The sequence below is a fragment of the Populus alba genome, chromosome 14 (genome assembly GCF_005239225.2).
Source record: "Populus alba chromosome 14, ASM523922v2, whole genome shotgun sequence".
Lineage (NCBI taxonomy): Eukaryota > Viridiplantae > Streptophyta > Magnoliopsida > Malpighiales > Salicaceae > Populus > Populus alba.
The window spans coordinates 3,938,363-3,952,795 of NC_133297.1; the positions used below are offsets into that span (position 1 = coordinate 3,938,363).

The 14,433-nt window shown below is 32.7% G+C and overlaps 1 protein-coding gene across 3 annotated transcripts; it reads left to right on the forward strand.

Annotated features, from left to right (window-relative positions):
- The first annotated feature begins 2,408 nt into the window (after positions 1 to 2,408).
- Positions 2,409 to 7,421, forward strand: LOC118034075 (uncharacterized). Of its 3 annotated transcripts, none has more exons than XM_073404366.1 (7): positions 2,409 to 2,654; positions 2,740 to 3,292; positions 4,131 to 4,173; positions 5,302 to 5,435; positions 5,544 to 5,858; positions 6,599 to 6,754; positions 7,091 to 7,421. In XM_073404366.1, exons 3-7 carry the CDS (start codon positions 4,146 to 4,148, stop codon positions 7,148 to 7,150), a joined length of 693 nt encoding a protein of 230 aa, XP_073260467.1. In that variant the 5' UTR covers positions 2,409 to 2,654; positions 2,740 to 3,292; positions 4,131 to 4,145; the 3' UTR covers positions 7,151 to 7,421. The 3 variants fall into 3 exon arrangements, with proteins under 3 accessions (XP_073260467.1, XP_073260466.1, XP_073260465.1); XM_073404365.1 differs by having other exon boundaries at positions 2,409 to 2,628; XM_073404364.1 differs by lacking the exons at positions 2,409 to 2,654; positions 2,740 to 3,292 and adding an exon at positions 3,725 to 4,020.
- The last annotated feature ends 7,012 nt before the right edge of the window (positions 7,422 to 14,433 follow it).

Below are 14,433 nucleotides of genomic sequence, written 5' to 3' on the forward strand. Positions count from 1 at the left end.
CATGAATTGTCGATTCCTCTCTTGGATATAAAGGACCTTTGTTGTTTGAATTTCTAACTAGGAAGGTAGAATTTACGTTGTTGTTCTTTGGTTACTTGCATGGTATTGTAGTGTAAGATATTTTTTTATAGTGTTTTTAATTTAAAAAATATATTAAAATAATTGAATTTTTAGATTTTTGTATTTTTAACATTATTATATCCAAATTATTGAAAAATACTAAAAACTTAATTTGATATTTTTTGAGATAAGCGCACTTTTAAAATGTACCTAAAAATAAAAAGCTATAATATTGTTGTTTTTGTTTTTAGATTTTTTTTAAAATATTTTAAAAAATATATATTAAATTAATATTGTTTTTAGTTCCTTTTGATTATTTTAATGTTATGATGTTAAAAATAAAATTAAAAACTAAAAAAATAATTTTAATTAATTTCTCAAATGAAAAGCGCTTAAAAGCAACTTGCAACACAAACAAATATATAGTTTGAGAGAAATTAAATCTTGATGTCGAAGAGTCAATAAAAATGTATTTTTAAAAAAAAAAAAAAAATGCTATCTACATATGTAATTTAATATAATTTTCAAAATATTTTTTTCTGGTGAATTTTGATTTTTATTTTTTCTTATCTAATCCAACATTAACTTTTATTAAAATCCGGTTGTAAAACCATAGTGCAAGCACCAAGACAACTCCCTTAATAAAATATGACATCCAAGCAAAGAGAAATGTCGTCATAAAATTCAAGCATAAGGCTTGTCTGCGAAACACTAATGTGACCATTGCACTGCAGTGCATGAAATGCAATTGCAATTGTCTCACAAAGCATGTTCCTTTGAATCTCACTTAATTAGCAATTCCAAGCAACTAGACTTGATAATAATATATTTAACCAACCTTGAACTTCAATCCAACGTATCATCAATTTTATTATTTTTCATTAATTAAAATGACGTTGTTTTATCTTTTTAAACCTTTATTTAGTGTTAAATTAGATGAAATCTAAACATTAATCAGGTGACTAGCTAAATTTTAAGTCAATCAAGATTTAATTAAATAAATTTATTTTTTAGTTCAAATTAAAATCCAATCCATATCATATCTCAAATAGATTTGAACAAGTTTAATAATCATCCTAAGAACTTCTGAATTGTTAGAGCATTTATAACTTTTCAAACCCGAGATATTAGACTAAAAGCACTCTATTCAAAATAAAAACTTAATTCTCAGCCAATCAAATATTAAAAGCTGAAATTGAACAAAACAAAGAATTTCAATTGTAGAAAAAAAATTAAAAAAATAGCAATTAAAATAACAAGCATTAAAATAAAAATAAAATAAAATAATTATTTTTTATTGAAGGGTGGAAATGAAAAGAAAACTTTTTTAACAAAAAGACAAAAAAAAAGTAATCAAAATAATGAGGATTAAAGTTGAGATAAAAAAATAAAAACAATTCTCTTTATTAAATGGTGAAATTGAAAAGAAAAATTAATTTAATAAAAGGACCACAAAATAATTAAAAGAATAAAGATCAAATTAAAAAAAAATAACATATTACAAATTAAAATTAAATAATTAAATTGAAAACAAATTAAAATTTTATAAAAAAAATAAAAATTAAAAAAAATAAAAATCAAATTCAACATCTCAAAAAATCAAAGAACAATTCTATAATTTTACATGGCCAAACAAGATTTTCAAGAGGACAACATAGAAAAGTGGGAGAAGGAAAAAAAGCCATGTGTCATTTCAATTACATAGCAAAAGTTAGTGTTGTGTTGCTAAGAGGTGCAACATGCACCATTGAAAGGACTTGCGCTTCCTATATGAAAATGCACGCGCTAGCTTTTTTTTTAATATTATTTTTTATTTATTAAAATATCAAAGTGCCTTTTAGTTAACTTAATAATAATATTAAAAATAAGTGAAATACAAAGATTTCCCTAGATGTTAGTTTATAATTTTTTGTTTTTATAAATATTTTAATCACTTTATTGTGTTTTAAAAATATAAAAAAGTTAATTATCTTCAAAAAAAATTAATGATAACCAATGAATCTTGATAAATAACCATGTTGCACTTAATAACCGGTCCAATGTTTTTTTATAATAAAAATAACAAAACTGTTATTACACTATTTTAGTTATCGGTGTTTTTTGAAGGGATTTTAACTTTTTCTAATAATTTTATATATTTTGCTACAACTGTTTGAATGATTGGTTGATGTTACCTCCGCACTGCATATTTTGAGTTCTGAAATAAACCTTCTTTGCTATTAACGAGAAATTTATCAGCCACTACATGGTAGTGGGCTTTCACGTGGTGGACCCGTAATATATACTGTGATATTTTCTGCAAGTCTTCGTCAATTTTATTTTTTTTAATTCTCGAGTCTTTGTTAACATTTTAAGTCTTGGTCAATAATTCATGTTGTTATGAACGAATGGTTCCTCGGAGCCACAAATACCACCAAACCAGCGCAAGTCTTGCTGCTGTTCCCAGTTTTGCGACCAACAGACTTGAACCCTTGATTTGAAGCTGGTTCATGTGTTAGCACAAAAGAACAAGCTATATATTGTGGAGTCCAGCTGCGTGTTATTCATCATTGCAGACTTGAATATTCTGTATGTTATTCATTTAGCCATGAATGGTATGTTTTTAGTCTGTCACCGTTTGTTTCTCAACTTCTCTTGATTCTTACTTCTGTTTCTTCCCTGATTTAAAATATTTTGCAGGAATGAAGACGAGAAAAAGAGAGAGAGAGGTAGAAGATGCTGGAGGCATTGTCAACAATGAAAAAGGAATTCCGCGATTTAAGACTTTGCAACTGGCTAGCAGTTTATGCGATCTATCATCTTGAGCATTTTACAGATGAGACTGCATGATTTGAGTGGATCTACCACATCAGAACTGGGATGACAAGATGCAAGAGAGAGACTACCATTTGCAACTGGCCAGGCACTGTCATGATAGACCAGTCAAAATCAAGTAGCCGAACCAGGCCCAAGAAAAAGAGGAGGAGGAGAAAGAGAAAGAAAGAGAGCCCAACATGACAGACCCAGCCCAACAGGCGAAGAGGAAGAGAAAAAAAAAGGAATGGAAAGGCCCAAACCGTCTAGCAGTTGAGCCAGCCCAAGTTAACAACTTGTTGGGCCAAATGGCCAAGATTTCGTCAAAGTTTTGAGGAAACGACAACAAAACATTTGAGCTTCGAACAAGCTTATATTTTTGGTGATGTGCAGTCGAGGAAAGCAAACCGGCCTCTAAAGAAGAGGAGAGTATGATAAGGTATGACTAAATAGTCTTAACAGTTATGACATAGTCGAACTAGTTTTCCTACAGCCTCCATTAATTAAACCGTATATAAGTAATTACTTTGGTTTTGCTTTCTCTTCTTTCTTGAAAGAAAAAAAAACCCTTTTAAAAATGAAAAAAGCTATTCACATCCAAGTTCCCACTTACTAATGTGTTTTTCTACCTTGTTTTACCGAGAGGAGCTATTTCATGGTGAATTAAATTTTTATCTTATCAAACAATAACATATTATATATATTGATTCTTTCTTAACAGTTTTAGGAAAATGAATAGAGATCAAGTGATTGAGATTGTATTTTTTATAGTATTTGAAGGTATTTTAAAGATGTTTTAATTTTGTCTTGAAAAAATATCAAATTAATTTTTTTTTTCAATGATTTTAATATGCTGATATTAAAAATAAAATAAAATAATATTTTAATATAATTTTAAATAAAAAATATTTAAAAATAATAATTTATACAGCAATATAAAAAATGCTCCAAAGCAAACGATCGGATTAAATCTAACTTCAGTTGATGGTGTCTTAACGTGGTAAAAAGCACTACATGGTCTGAACCTCATATCTTCCCCTATCGGTCGTTTTTCGGAGGACTTCGCTCGGTTTCGTGGGAAAGCGTTCTTTCTTCTAAAATAAATTTTTTGTCTCTCTTCTCTCTCTCTCTCTCACTCACTCTTCGTCTCATACACCATTTCATCTGGTCATAAATTCTCTCTCTCTCTCTCTCTCTCTCTCTCTCTAAATATCGCTGTGCCTTTAGTCTCGAGTTTTCAGTACTTTTCCTTATCCGATTGTTTTGTTTTCCTGCAGATACCAGGCAATTCAATGGCAGATCAACCTGAACTTGTCGGGGGTACAGTACAATCCTCTATGATAAATAAGTGTTTCGTTGAGTAGATCTCTAGTTTAAATTAATATGTTCTGTTAAAGAACCATCTTTAACATGTTCATCATTTCTCACATATTTTCACTGTGATTTTGTGCTGATGTTGATGTTGTTTGGTTTGCAAGAAATTTTAAATCTTTTTCTTTTTTAAAAAAATAGATGGCCATTTAATCGCCATTCAAACACTCTGGAAAGTTAACCTTTTAAAATCAATTAGAGTCGAATATAACTAAAAGGAGATTTGTTTTAAGGGGTTTTTTTTTATATAAAAAAAACAGATATATATAGTTGAAAGTAAGGAGAAAAATGAACAGCAATAATTCATGGTAGTTTTTTAGATATATGTTGTTTTGATCCTTGATTTGCTAAGTTCAGTCAGATCATCAAATTAAACATGAAACGAAGTTATGATTATTACTGTGCGGTTAAGCATTATAGCTCCTAGTCACATGAGTTATCAGCCTTAATTTATTAACAAGAAAAGAAAAGACAATAAGCTTCTACATAATTAAAGAGAATCTACATAGTTTATGTACTGGAGTGTACAGATCAGTTTAAGCAACTAATCCTTTATAAGTGAAAATCTTTTTTTATTATTATTACGGGAAGTCATGTTCAGGCCACACGTACCTTAACTAATTTCACGGATTCAGAAATTAACAACCATATAAGTTTTTAGTGGCTTTAAAATTTGTAAGATTCAAATTGATAATGTATAAAAAATAAACTTAAAACTTGACCGATTAAATTATATTTTTCAGGTTACATGATCTGGTATATCTAGACAATACTTGTACCTACATTAGAACCCATTAATATTTAATATGTTGGTGAATTACCAAATATATCAGCAGGTTAACATGCATATACATTGATTGTAATTGAGCATTGTAATAGTAGGATGATTCACCCATATCATATTGATTTGTGACTGTTTTATATATGGATATATTGAAAAGCTAGCGATCGCATTCGGTTAACATATGTGGCAAGGTTTATTTTTCTTTTTCTTGTCAGTATATATATATATACTTAACCCTAGTACCATAATTATTTCGTGCTTTGTTCTCCTGAATTTTAACCATATGAACACAGGTAATCAGAACGATCAAGCTGCCCAACCATCAGCTGCTAATCAGAACAATCAACTTGTTCAACTGTCTGCTGATAAAAATAAAAAAGAAAAGAAACGGGAAGGTTCTGACAAGAAATATAATGAGAGAAAAAAGGTAGAAGTGAATGAACAGTATGATCCCTCTATATTTTTTTTCCTCTTTTTAAACTCTGCAGATGTAGTTAATTTGTTCTTTTCTCTTTCTATATACATCTACGTGCAGAAACAGAACGAAACGTTGATAGCAGATAAGGCTAAGTTGAAGAGAAAACTTGCCTCCACGAAGGCAAAGTTGAAGAGAAAACTTGCCTCCACGAAGGCAAATTTTAAGAGAAAACTTGCCTCCACGAAGGCAAAGTTGAAGAGAAAACTTGCCTCCATGAAGGCAAGTCTTGCCTCCACGAAGGCAAGTCTTGCCTACAAGAATGGAAAACTGGATCAATTGAAAGAGGACATGGAGCAAACTAGAGAAACTTGTAGGATACAGAAGCAGATGGTGGAAACACAATATATTATGATCAACATGCTTCAACAACATGTAAGGCTGCGGTTTCTCTTTCTACATGCATAGATATCATTTTGCACACGCTAATAGTTACTTGTGATTTCATTAACATCCATGCATACACCTGAAATTATTTCTTATATGCATAGAGAGTGAGTGACATTGTATGGATAGAGAGTGAAAGGACTACACTCTCCTCTTGAAGATGGATGGTAGTTTTTGTGTGTGGAGACCGGAGAGAAGAATACACAAATTCATTTTATTTTATTTAATAGCCCCAAATTAATATTTCTATTTGTATAGATATAGTTTTTTAAAAAGCATTATAAGAATAAACTATCATGTGATTAGAAAGTACTGACAAAGGGGCTTGATTGCAAAAACAATAAATTAAATGACTAAATTCTATTTTTCTAGAAAATACGAGTAAAAATTACAAACAAAGACTATTTGTGATTCTAATACAGGGACTACAGTAAAATTTTCAAAGCTTATATGGACTAAAAAAAGGTTTATAAAAGCCCCGTGCATTACTAAACAAATTTGCAAGAATGTAAGATCAATATGCACAAAATTCCTATAGAAATAAACAAGAGAGCCAGCATTCTTAATTTATTTTCGATGTCGAGAGAATAAATATATTGCTGCACATAGATTGATCTTCTGCTAATAATGTCAAAAGACTCAAAACACTTTTAACAGCACATAAACTCGTTTTCCTTTTCTCTTTATATATAAATCACTATCTGTAACTGTGTATAAAAATCTTGTAGTTGCAGCTCCCACCTCAATTTAACACTGGAGAGATAGGGCTACCTGTTAATCACCCACCAGCTAATCAGCCTGCAACAACAATGGTGTCAGGAGTCGCAACCAATGATGAGTTATTAGTGCTGCTTCAATTACTCCTCCCTCAAGAAGGGGCACATGTATGTCTCCATTTTTTTATATAATTACTTGCGTCCTGTTTCTATTTTTCATGAAGAAATAATTACTTATTATTGTTTTTGTTTTAAAAAATATAAAAAAGCAAACAATTGAATTGTTAAATTGTTTAAACGAGGCGATTTTTCAAATATTGTAATAACGATTGTTGGTTTTGCTCTTTTTCAAGAAAGAAATAAGAATAACAATTTTTTATTTATGTTTTCAAGAGCCTTAAAATTAAAACAAAAGACATAAACTTAAATGATATCAAACAATCTCTTAATTTTTATTTTTTGTTGTTTAAAATGTGTACTAATAATTATTTTTACTATACACAGGGGAACACTGTTGAGCAGCTCCCCCCAGCTAATGATGATCAATTCCCTGATGTTCACTAAATATTATACTAATGATGAATAAGCTGTAAGTGTTGGCATGTACTGGAAGTCTGCAAGTACTCTGTTTTTTTTATTCAGTCTCGTACTATATTTATGAGTGTTTTATGAAGATTTTCGATAATATATATTGGTGGCAGCTGGTTGGGCAATTTTTTTTTATTTTTTATTATTATTATAGCATGAATTGTCGATTCCTCTCTTGTATAGAAAGGACCTTTGTCGATTCAATTTCTAACTAGGAATGTAGAATTTACGTGTTGTTCTTTGGTTACGTGTCTGGTATCGTGTTTTTTTTATAATATTTTTTACTTAAAAATATATTAGAATAATAATTATTTTATTTTTAACCTAATTACATTATAATTATTAAAAAAAATATTTTAAAAATTAATTTAATATTTTTTTTAAGACAGACACTTTTAAAAAGTCTCTGAAAACATAAAGTTGCAGTACTCTGAAATGGGTCTAAGTACATGATTAAGATTAATGTTGTTTTTGTTTTTAGTTGTTTTTCATTAGTGTTTTTTCCTTTATAAAATATTAAATTAATATTTTTTTTAGTATTTTTTATTATTTTAATACAATGATGTTAGAAATAAAATAAAAAATTTGAAAAAAATATTTTTACTGTATTTTTTAAATGAAAAATATTTAAAAGTATTTTTGCAACACAGTGACAAATACATAGTTTGAGAGAAATTTAATCTTGATATCCAAAAATCAATAAAAATGTATTTAAAAAAAATGCTACCTATATATTTAATTTAATATAATTTTTCAAAATAGTTTTTTCCCCTGAATAATTTGATTTTGATTTTTGCTTATCGACATTAACCTTTATTAAAATTCGGTTGCAAAACCATGGTGCAAGCAACACGACAACTCCCCTGATAAAACATGATATCCAAGCAAAGAGGAATGTAGTAATAAAAATTCAAGCACAAGATCTAGGGTTGTGTTTAAAAACATGATATAAATTATATATTTTTTTTTATTTTAAATAATTTTAAATCACTTTGATATGTTTATGTCGAAAATATTTTTTTAAAAACAAATTTATTTTAATATATTTTTAAATATAAAAATATTTTAAATTATAATTATTATCACAATCTTAAACACATCATTACTAAGCTTGCTTCGCCAGGATGTGAGTAGATCATAAATTGAGAAACACTAATGTGACCATTGCACTGCAGTGAATCAAATGCAATTGCAATGGTCTCACAAGGCATGTTCCTTTCAATCTCACTTAGCAATTCCAATCAACTAGACTTGAATTTCAATTCAGCTCAAAATCATATCTGATCAACTTGATTCGGGTTTGATAATTTCAATTCAGCTCAAAATCATATCCGATCAACTTGATTCGGGTTTGATAAAAAAAAGAAGATCTAAATCATCAAGTTAATCTACGTATCATCCAGTTAATTATTTTTTATTAAAATAATATTATTTTGTCTTTTAAATAATTTATCTAATGTTGATTTAATCAAGTCTAAACATAATTTATATAATTCAATTAGGTCACTAGCTAAATTTTTTAAGCCAACTAGATTTAATTATATAAATTTATTTTTCAATTCAAATTAAAATCCAATCAATATCATATCTTGAATAAGTTTTGTCGCACCCCCCCCAAAAAAAATGCACTATTTGCGGGTTCGACTGGCGAATGTTTTTTTTGTTTTGATTGATTTGGTTCTTTGGAGTCGCCACCTAGTATTTTGGTCACTAGGAACCCTAACTGGTCTCAGAGATTGAGTACGGGGACTGGTTGCGTAAAGGGAAGGTATTAGCACCCCAAATACGCCCTACCTAAGGTAAGCTGCATTGTTTTATTGTCTGATAAAAACTAAGGTGTTATTATACTTCTAGTCGTTGGTCTGTTTATGGTTCAAGAAAAATCCTCCTCGGTAAGAAGGTCTTTTATCTTATCGGGTAAAAATCCTAACCGTTCTAACGTCCATACCAAAATTTTATTAATAATACTTAGGAATACGTTTTACGTATAAATTCGTAATCCCAAATATTAAAATAAAACAAAAAGATTTTTTTTAGAATTTTTGAAATATTGGCCTAGTTCTCATGGCTTGAATAAACTGGTTATTAAAGCCAAAATGCATGTTAATACATATATTGTTTTGAAAATTTTCTTTGTTGTATGAAAATATGATGTTATAATATTTATATGTATATATTGGAGAGACTAGGCCGTATTTTAAAACAAAAACAATTTTTGGAAAATATTATTTTTTTTATGCTTTGGCGAAAATCAGGTATTTTTAATACTGAGCTTGTATCCTTACGGTATAAAAATACAACCCAATATTAATCCATTTTTGATAAAAATATGCAGAAAAATCAACAACATTTTTAGGGACTTTTTAGAATTTTTTTGAAAGCAAAAACATTTTTTATTCTGAAAATCTTTGATGTTTTGACGAAAACCGGGTATTTATAACACTGGTTTTGTATCTTTACAGTATAAAAATACAAACCAGAATTAAAACATTTTTGACAAACATATGCAGAAAAATCAACAATATTTTTATTTTTATTTTTTTTCGAAATATTTTTTTTTTTTTATATATATAAATACATTTTTTATATATATAACATATATACACATATATAATAATAATAATAATAATAATAATAATAATAATAATAATAATAATAATAATAATAATAAAATATAATTATAATATATTTTATATATTAAAAGGGGTGGGCCGGCCCAAACTAAACTGGGCCGGACCCAGCCCACAGTCGTTGGGCCGACCTCGGCCCAACAAGTACCGGGCCGACCTCGGCCCAAAAGTACTGGGCCGAACTCGGCCCAAAAAATAATTAACCTCGGTCTGGGCCGGACCCGGCCCAGACCTCCGGACTGGGCCAGAATCTCTCTGGCCCGGTCCACATAATTCTGGGCCAGACAACATCTGGCCCAGAGCAATTAAAAAACGCAGGGGGGGGAATTATTTCCCCCCTCGTCCCCTGCATGCAGAACGCCTCTGCATGCAGGAGACGAAATTTAAGAAACAAAAAGAAAAAAAATGTGCAGGGGAGAGAGAAGCGTACCTGGCACGGCGGAGACGACGGATTGGTGGCGGTGCTGCTGCGGAGACGGTGGCAGCTTGGCTTACGGACGGCGGTTCAGGCGGTTTTCTCTCTCTCTCCTCCCTTCGGGTCTCTCTCTCTCTATTCCTCTCGGGGTCTCCCTCTTTTCCTCTCGGTTTTCTTCTCTTTTTATAGGGGCAGAACCGTGGGGGACCATCGGGTGTAACGGATGGTCGGCCAACATCTAAAGGTGGTGGGGGCGAGGAGAGAGAGAGGCGCGGGATGGTTTTTGAAAACGGTTTTCTTCTTCTGTTGCAGGTTCGGGGGGGAAAAGAAGAAGAGGAACAGTGTCGTTCAAAAACGACACCGTTCCGGTCCTCTTTTTTTTTTTTTTTTTTTTTTTTAATATATGAAACGGCGTCGTTTTGGATAAAACGCGCCGTTTCATTTAAATGGCCAAACTTCAAATCAGTCCCCCAAATTTGGTCCCCGCCCCTCTTGTTGGCCGCCTTTTTCACTTTGGTCCTTGGCCTCTGATTTAAGCAATTGAGCCCCTAATTGATCAATAAACTTTCAATTTCTTCAATTAAGCCCCTGAACCGAAAAATTGCAGCCCCTCCATTTACGCGCCTCTTCCAATTTGGTCCCTGGTTTCGGATTTTCTTAATTAAATCCCTAATTGGCCCTTAAACTTCAATATTTATGCAATTGAGCCCCTGATTTGACCCAATAAATTCCTAAAAAATATATTTTGGCCCAAGAACTTAAATTTCTCCAAATTAAAGCCCAAATTGACTTAAAAATCAATTTTTCTTGGAATCAAATCTTCTATAAATTCAAATAAAAATCCAATTAAATCCATAAAAATCTAATTAAGTCCATAAAAATCCAAATTCGGGCTTTTCTCCTCAAAACTCAAATTTTTCTTCTCAATAGGGCTTTCATCCTTCAAGAATATACTGTCAAAAAATCAATCCTTGTATTTTTAAATTCCTTGACCAATTTTCTGACTATTTTCCGAGCGCTTCTGCCTCCTGTTATCTTTTTCTAACCTTTTTTGGCTATTTATTTTATTTTTCATGGGGACCCAAAAATGGGTTACAACAGATGCCCCCTCTTTATAATACTTACGGAGCATGGATTTTGCGCAGTAAGTGTTATAAAGATAAACCCGAAACGGAACTCCCGAAACTGATCCGGTCAAAGCTTGATTGATCTGAAACTTTGTCCTTTATAACAATCCTCCTTAGCCCAAAAACTATGATCAAAACTTAGTCATCTCGAGATCCTTATCCAGCGATCCTCTAAATTCTTATTTTAGTTTGATCAACATGGAAATCCATCCGAGATCCCATATGGTGATCTCCTTTAACCTGGAATCCCATCCGGCGATTCCTTTACCCATAACCGATACAAAAATGTGTGCGTGGTCTCATTATGATGGGTGACCTGCCCGAATGGAAAAGGAAAGAGTGGTCTCATTCTTTGGGTGACCTACCCAGGGGGAAGAATGACCTCATTATTATGGGTGACCTACCCAGGTAAATGGAGAATGGTCTCATTCTTATGGGTGACCTACCCAGAAAATATGGTCTCATTGTGATGGGTGACCTACCCAGAAAAATAAAGAGTGGTCTCATTCTTTGGGTGACCTACCCAGGGGAAGGAATGGCCTCATTCTTATGGGTGACCTACCCAGATAAACAAAAAATGGAGAATGGTCTCATTCTTATGGGTGACCTACCCAGAAAAGTATGGTCTCATTGTGATGGGTGACCTGCCCAAGGAAAAATGTGAAGTGCGGTCTCATTGTAATAGGTGACCTACCCAGAGAAATATGGTCTCATTGTGATGGGTGACCTGCCCAAGGAAAAAGGAAGAGTGGTCTTATTGTATGGGTGACGAACCCGAGAAAAATGATGGTCTCATTGTATGGGTGACGAACCCAAGAAAAATGATGGTCATTGTATGGGTGACCTACCCAGGAAAAATGATGGTCTCATTGTATGGGTGACGAACCCAAGAAAAATGATGGTCTCATTGTATGGGTGACCTACCCAGGAAAAAAGATGGTCTCATTGTATGGGTGACGAACCCAAGAAAAATGATGGTCTCATTGTATGGGTGACCTACCCAGGAAAAAAGATGGTCTCATTGTATGGGTGACGAACCCAAGAAAAATGATGGTCTCATTGTATGGGTGACGAACCCAAGAAAAATGATGGTCTCATTGTATGGGTGACCTACCCAGGAAAAATGATGGTCTCATTGTATGGGTGACCTACCCAGGAAAAATGATGGTCTCATTGTATGGGTGACGAACCCGAGAAAAATGATGGTCTCATTGTATGGGTGACGAACCCAAGAAAAGTGATGGTCTCATTGTATGGGTGACGAACCCGAGAAAAAAGATGGTCTCATTGTATGGGTGACGAACCAAGAAAAGTGATGGTCTCATTGTATGGGTGACGAACCCGAGAAAAAAGATGGTCTCATTGTATGGGTGACGAACCCAAGAAAAATGATGGTCTCATTGTATGGGTGACGAACCCAAGAAAAATGATGGTCTCATTGTATGGGTGACGAACCCAAGGGGAAGAATTCTGTAAACTCCATGCTTTTCTAAGAAATGGTTTCAATATGAGGTCCCTTCTAGCGACCTTCCTTGATGAATGTCGAAGTACGAGATCCCTTCTGGCGATCTCAAATAACTTGGAATCCCATCTGGCGATTCCTTTTATTCAAAGCTGAAATATTAGGTCCCTTCTGACGACCTCCATCGAAATATGAGATCCCTTCTGGCGATCTCCTTTAGCCAAACAACTTGGAATCCTATCTGGCGATTCCTTTTTATACCAAAGCTGAAATTTGAGGTCCCTTCTGGCGACCTCCATTGATGAATATCGAAAACGAGACCCCTTCTGGCGATCTCAAACAACTTGGAATCCCATCTAGCGATTCCTTTTATTCAAAGCTGAAATATGAGGTCTCTTCTGGCGACCTTCATCGAAATATGAGATCTCTTCTAGCGATCTCCTTTAGCCAAACAACTTGGAATCCCATCTGGCGATTCCTTTTATACCAAAGCTGAAATTTGAGGTCCCTTCTGGCGACCTCCATTGATGAATATCGAAAACGAGACCCCTTCTGGCGATCTCAAACAACTTGGAATCCCATCTGGCGATTCCTTTTATTCAAAGCTGAAATATGAGGTCCCTTCTGGCGACCTTCATCGAAATACGAGATCCCTTCTGTCGATCTCAACAACTTGGAATCCCATTTGGTGATTCCTTTTTACCGAATGCTGTCCATGTCGTTCTTCCTGCTGGCAGGGTTTTGAAAACCATTATCTTCTCTTCTTGTTGTTCTAGAATCAACTCAATGATTCTTTCTTCGTCCATAATCTTGTTGGAATGCGCTACGATCTCCTCCTGTAACGATCCAAAAAACATATATGCAATGATTTATGATTAGATGCAATGCATGCATTCATACCTGGTTTTGAAACATAGGTCCCAGCCTCTTCTTCTAGTTCATGAGACTCCCTCTTAACATGAACTTGCTTTTGAAGTCGTATGCTGGACTTATCTCTCGTGTTGCCTATCATATTCTTGGAGAAAAGGTCTTTGACTTTCTTCAAGTAGTCCTTTTCTCAAAATGTATGACTTGTATTTGCCTCTCTGTCATGCTTTTGTCAAATGTTTTAGCTTGGTTTTCAAAATCGTAGGCTTTCGTAAAACTTTTCATAAAAACATCTCGTCTTGCCCCCAGTGTAGGGGTGCGATCCTAGTCTGGGTTTTTATATAGAGAAGAAATTCATTTCGACTCAAAACAAAACCACCAACAAAAAACTCTTTAGAGAGTGAAAGGACAATAATGATGTGTTTTTTTTCAAAAAATGCACATTGTTTAGGATTGATAAACTCTATTTTTGTCTTGAAAGAAAATTTACAGGTGATGTATCAATTCATTATGTTATCCAGAGGTGAGGTTGTATTTCAAGGGTAGCTTTTCTTAAATTTCATATTAAACCATTTTATGATACTTTATTTGTAACCACTCAACTTGTTCCAAAAGTGCATAATCTCATCATTTATTTAAAGAAAAGGTAGGCTCAAAGACAAACACAAAAACTGGCTGACAAAATAAGCTCTGAGCTCTGAATGCTCACTAGAGAAAATAAAAGCAAAGACAAAAGCATGCTAAGGCAAATAAAGTTG

What these genes read in the sequence shown, in the direction of transcription:
- LOC118034075 (XM_073404366.1), top strand. Translation starts at nt 4,146, where the DNA reads ATGGCAGATCAACCTGAACTTGTCGGGG. An exon ending in TCAACATGCTTCAACAACAT is followed by an intron (nt 5,859 to 6,598) that starts GTAAGGCTGCGG and finishes AAAATCTTGTAG; the next exon opens with TTGCAGCTCCCACCTCAATT. An exon ending in TCCCTCAAGAAGGGGCACAT is followed by an intron (nt 6,755 to 7,090) that starts GTATGTCTCCAT and finishes TACTATACACAG; the next exon opens with GGGAACACTGTTGAGCAGCT.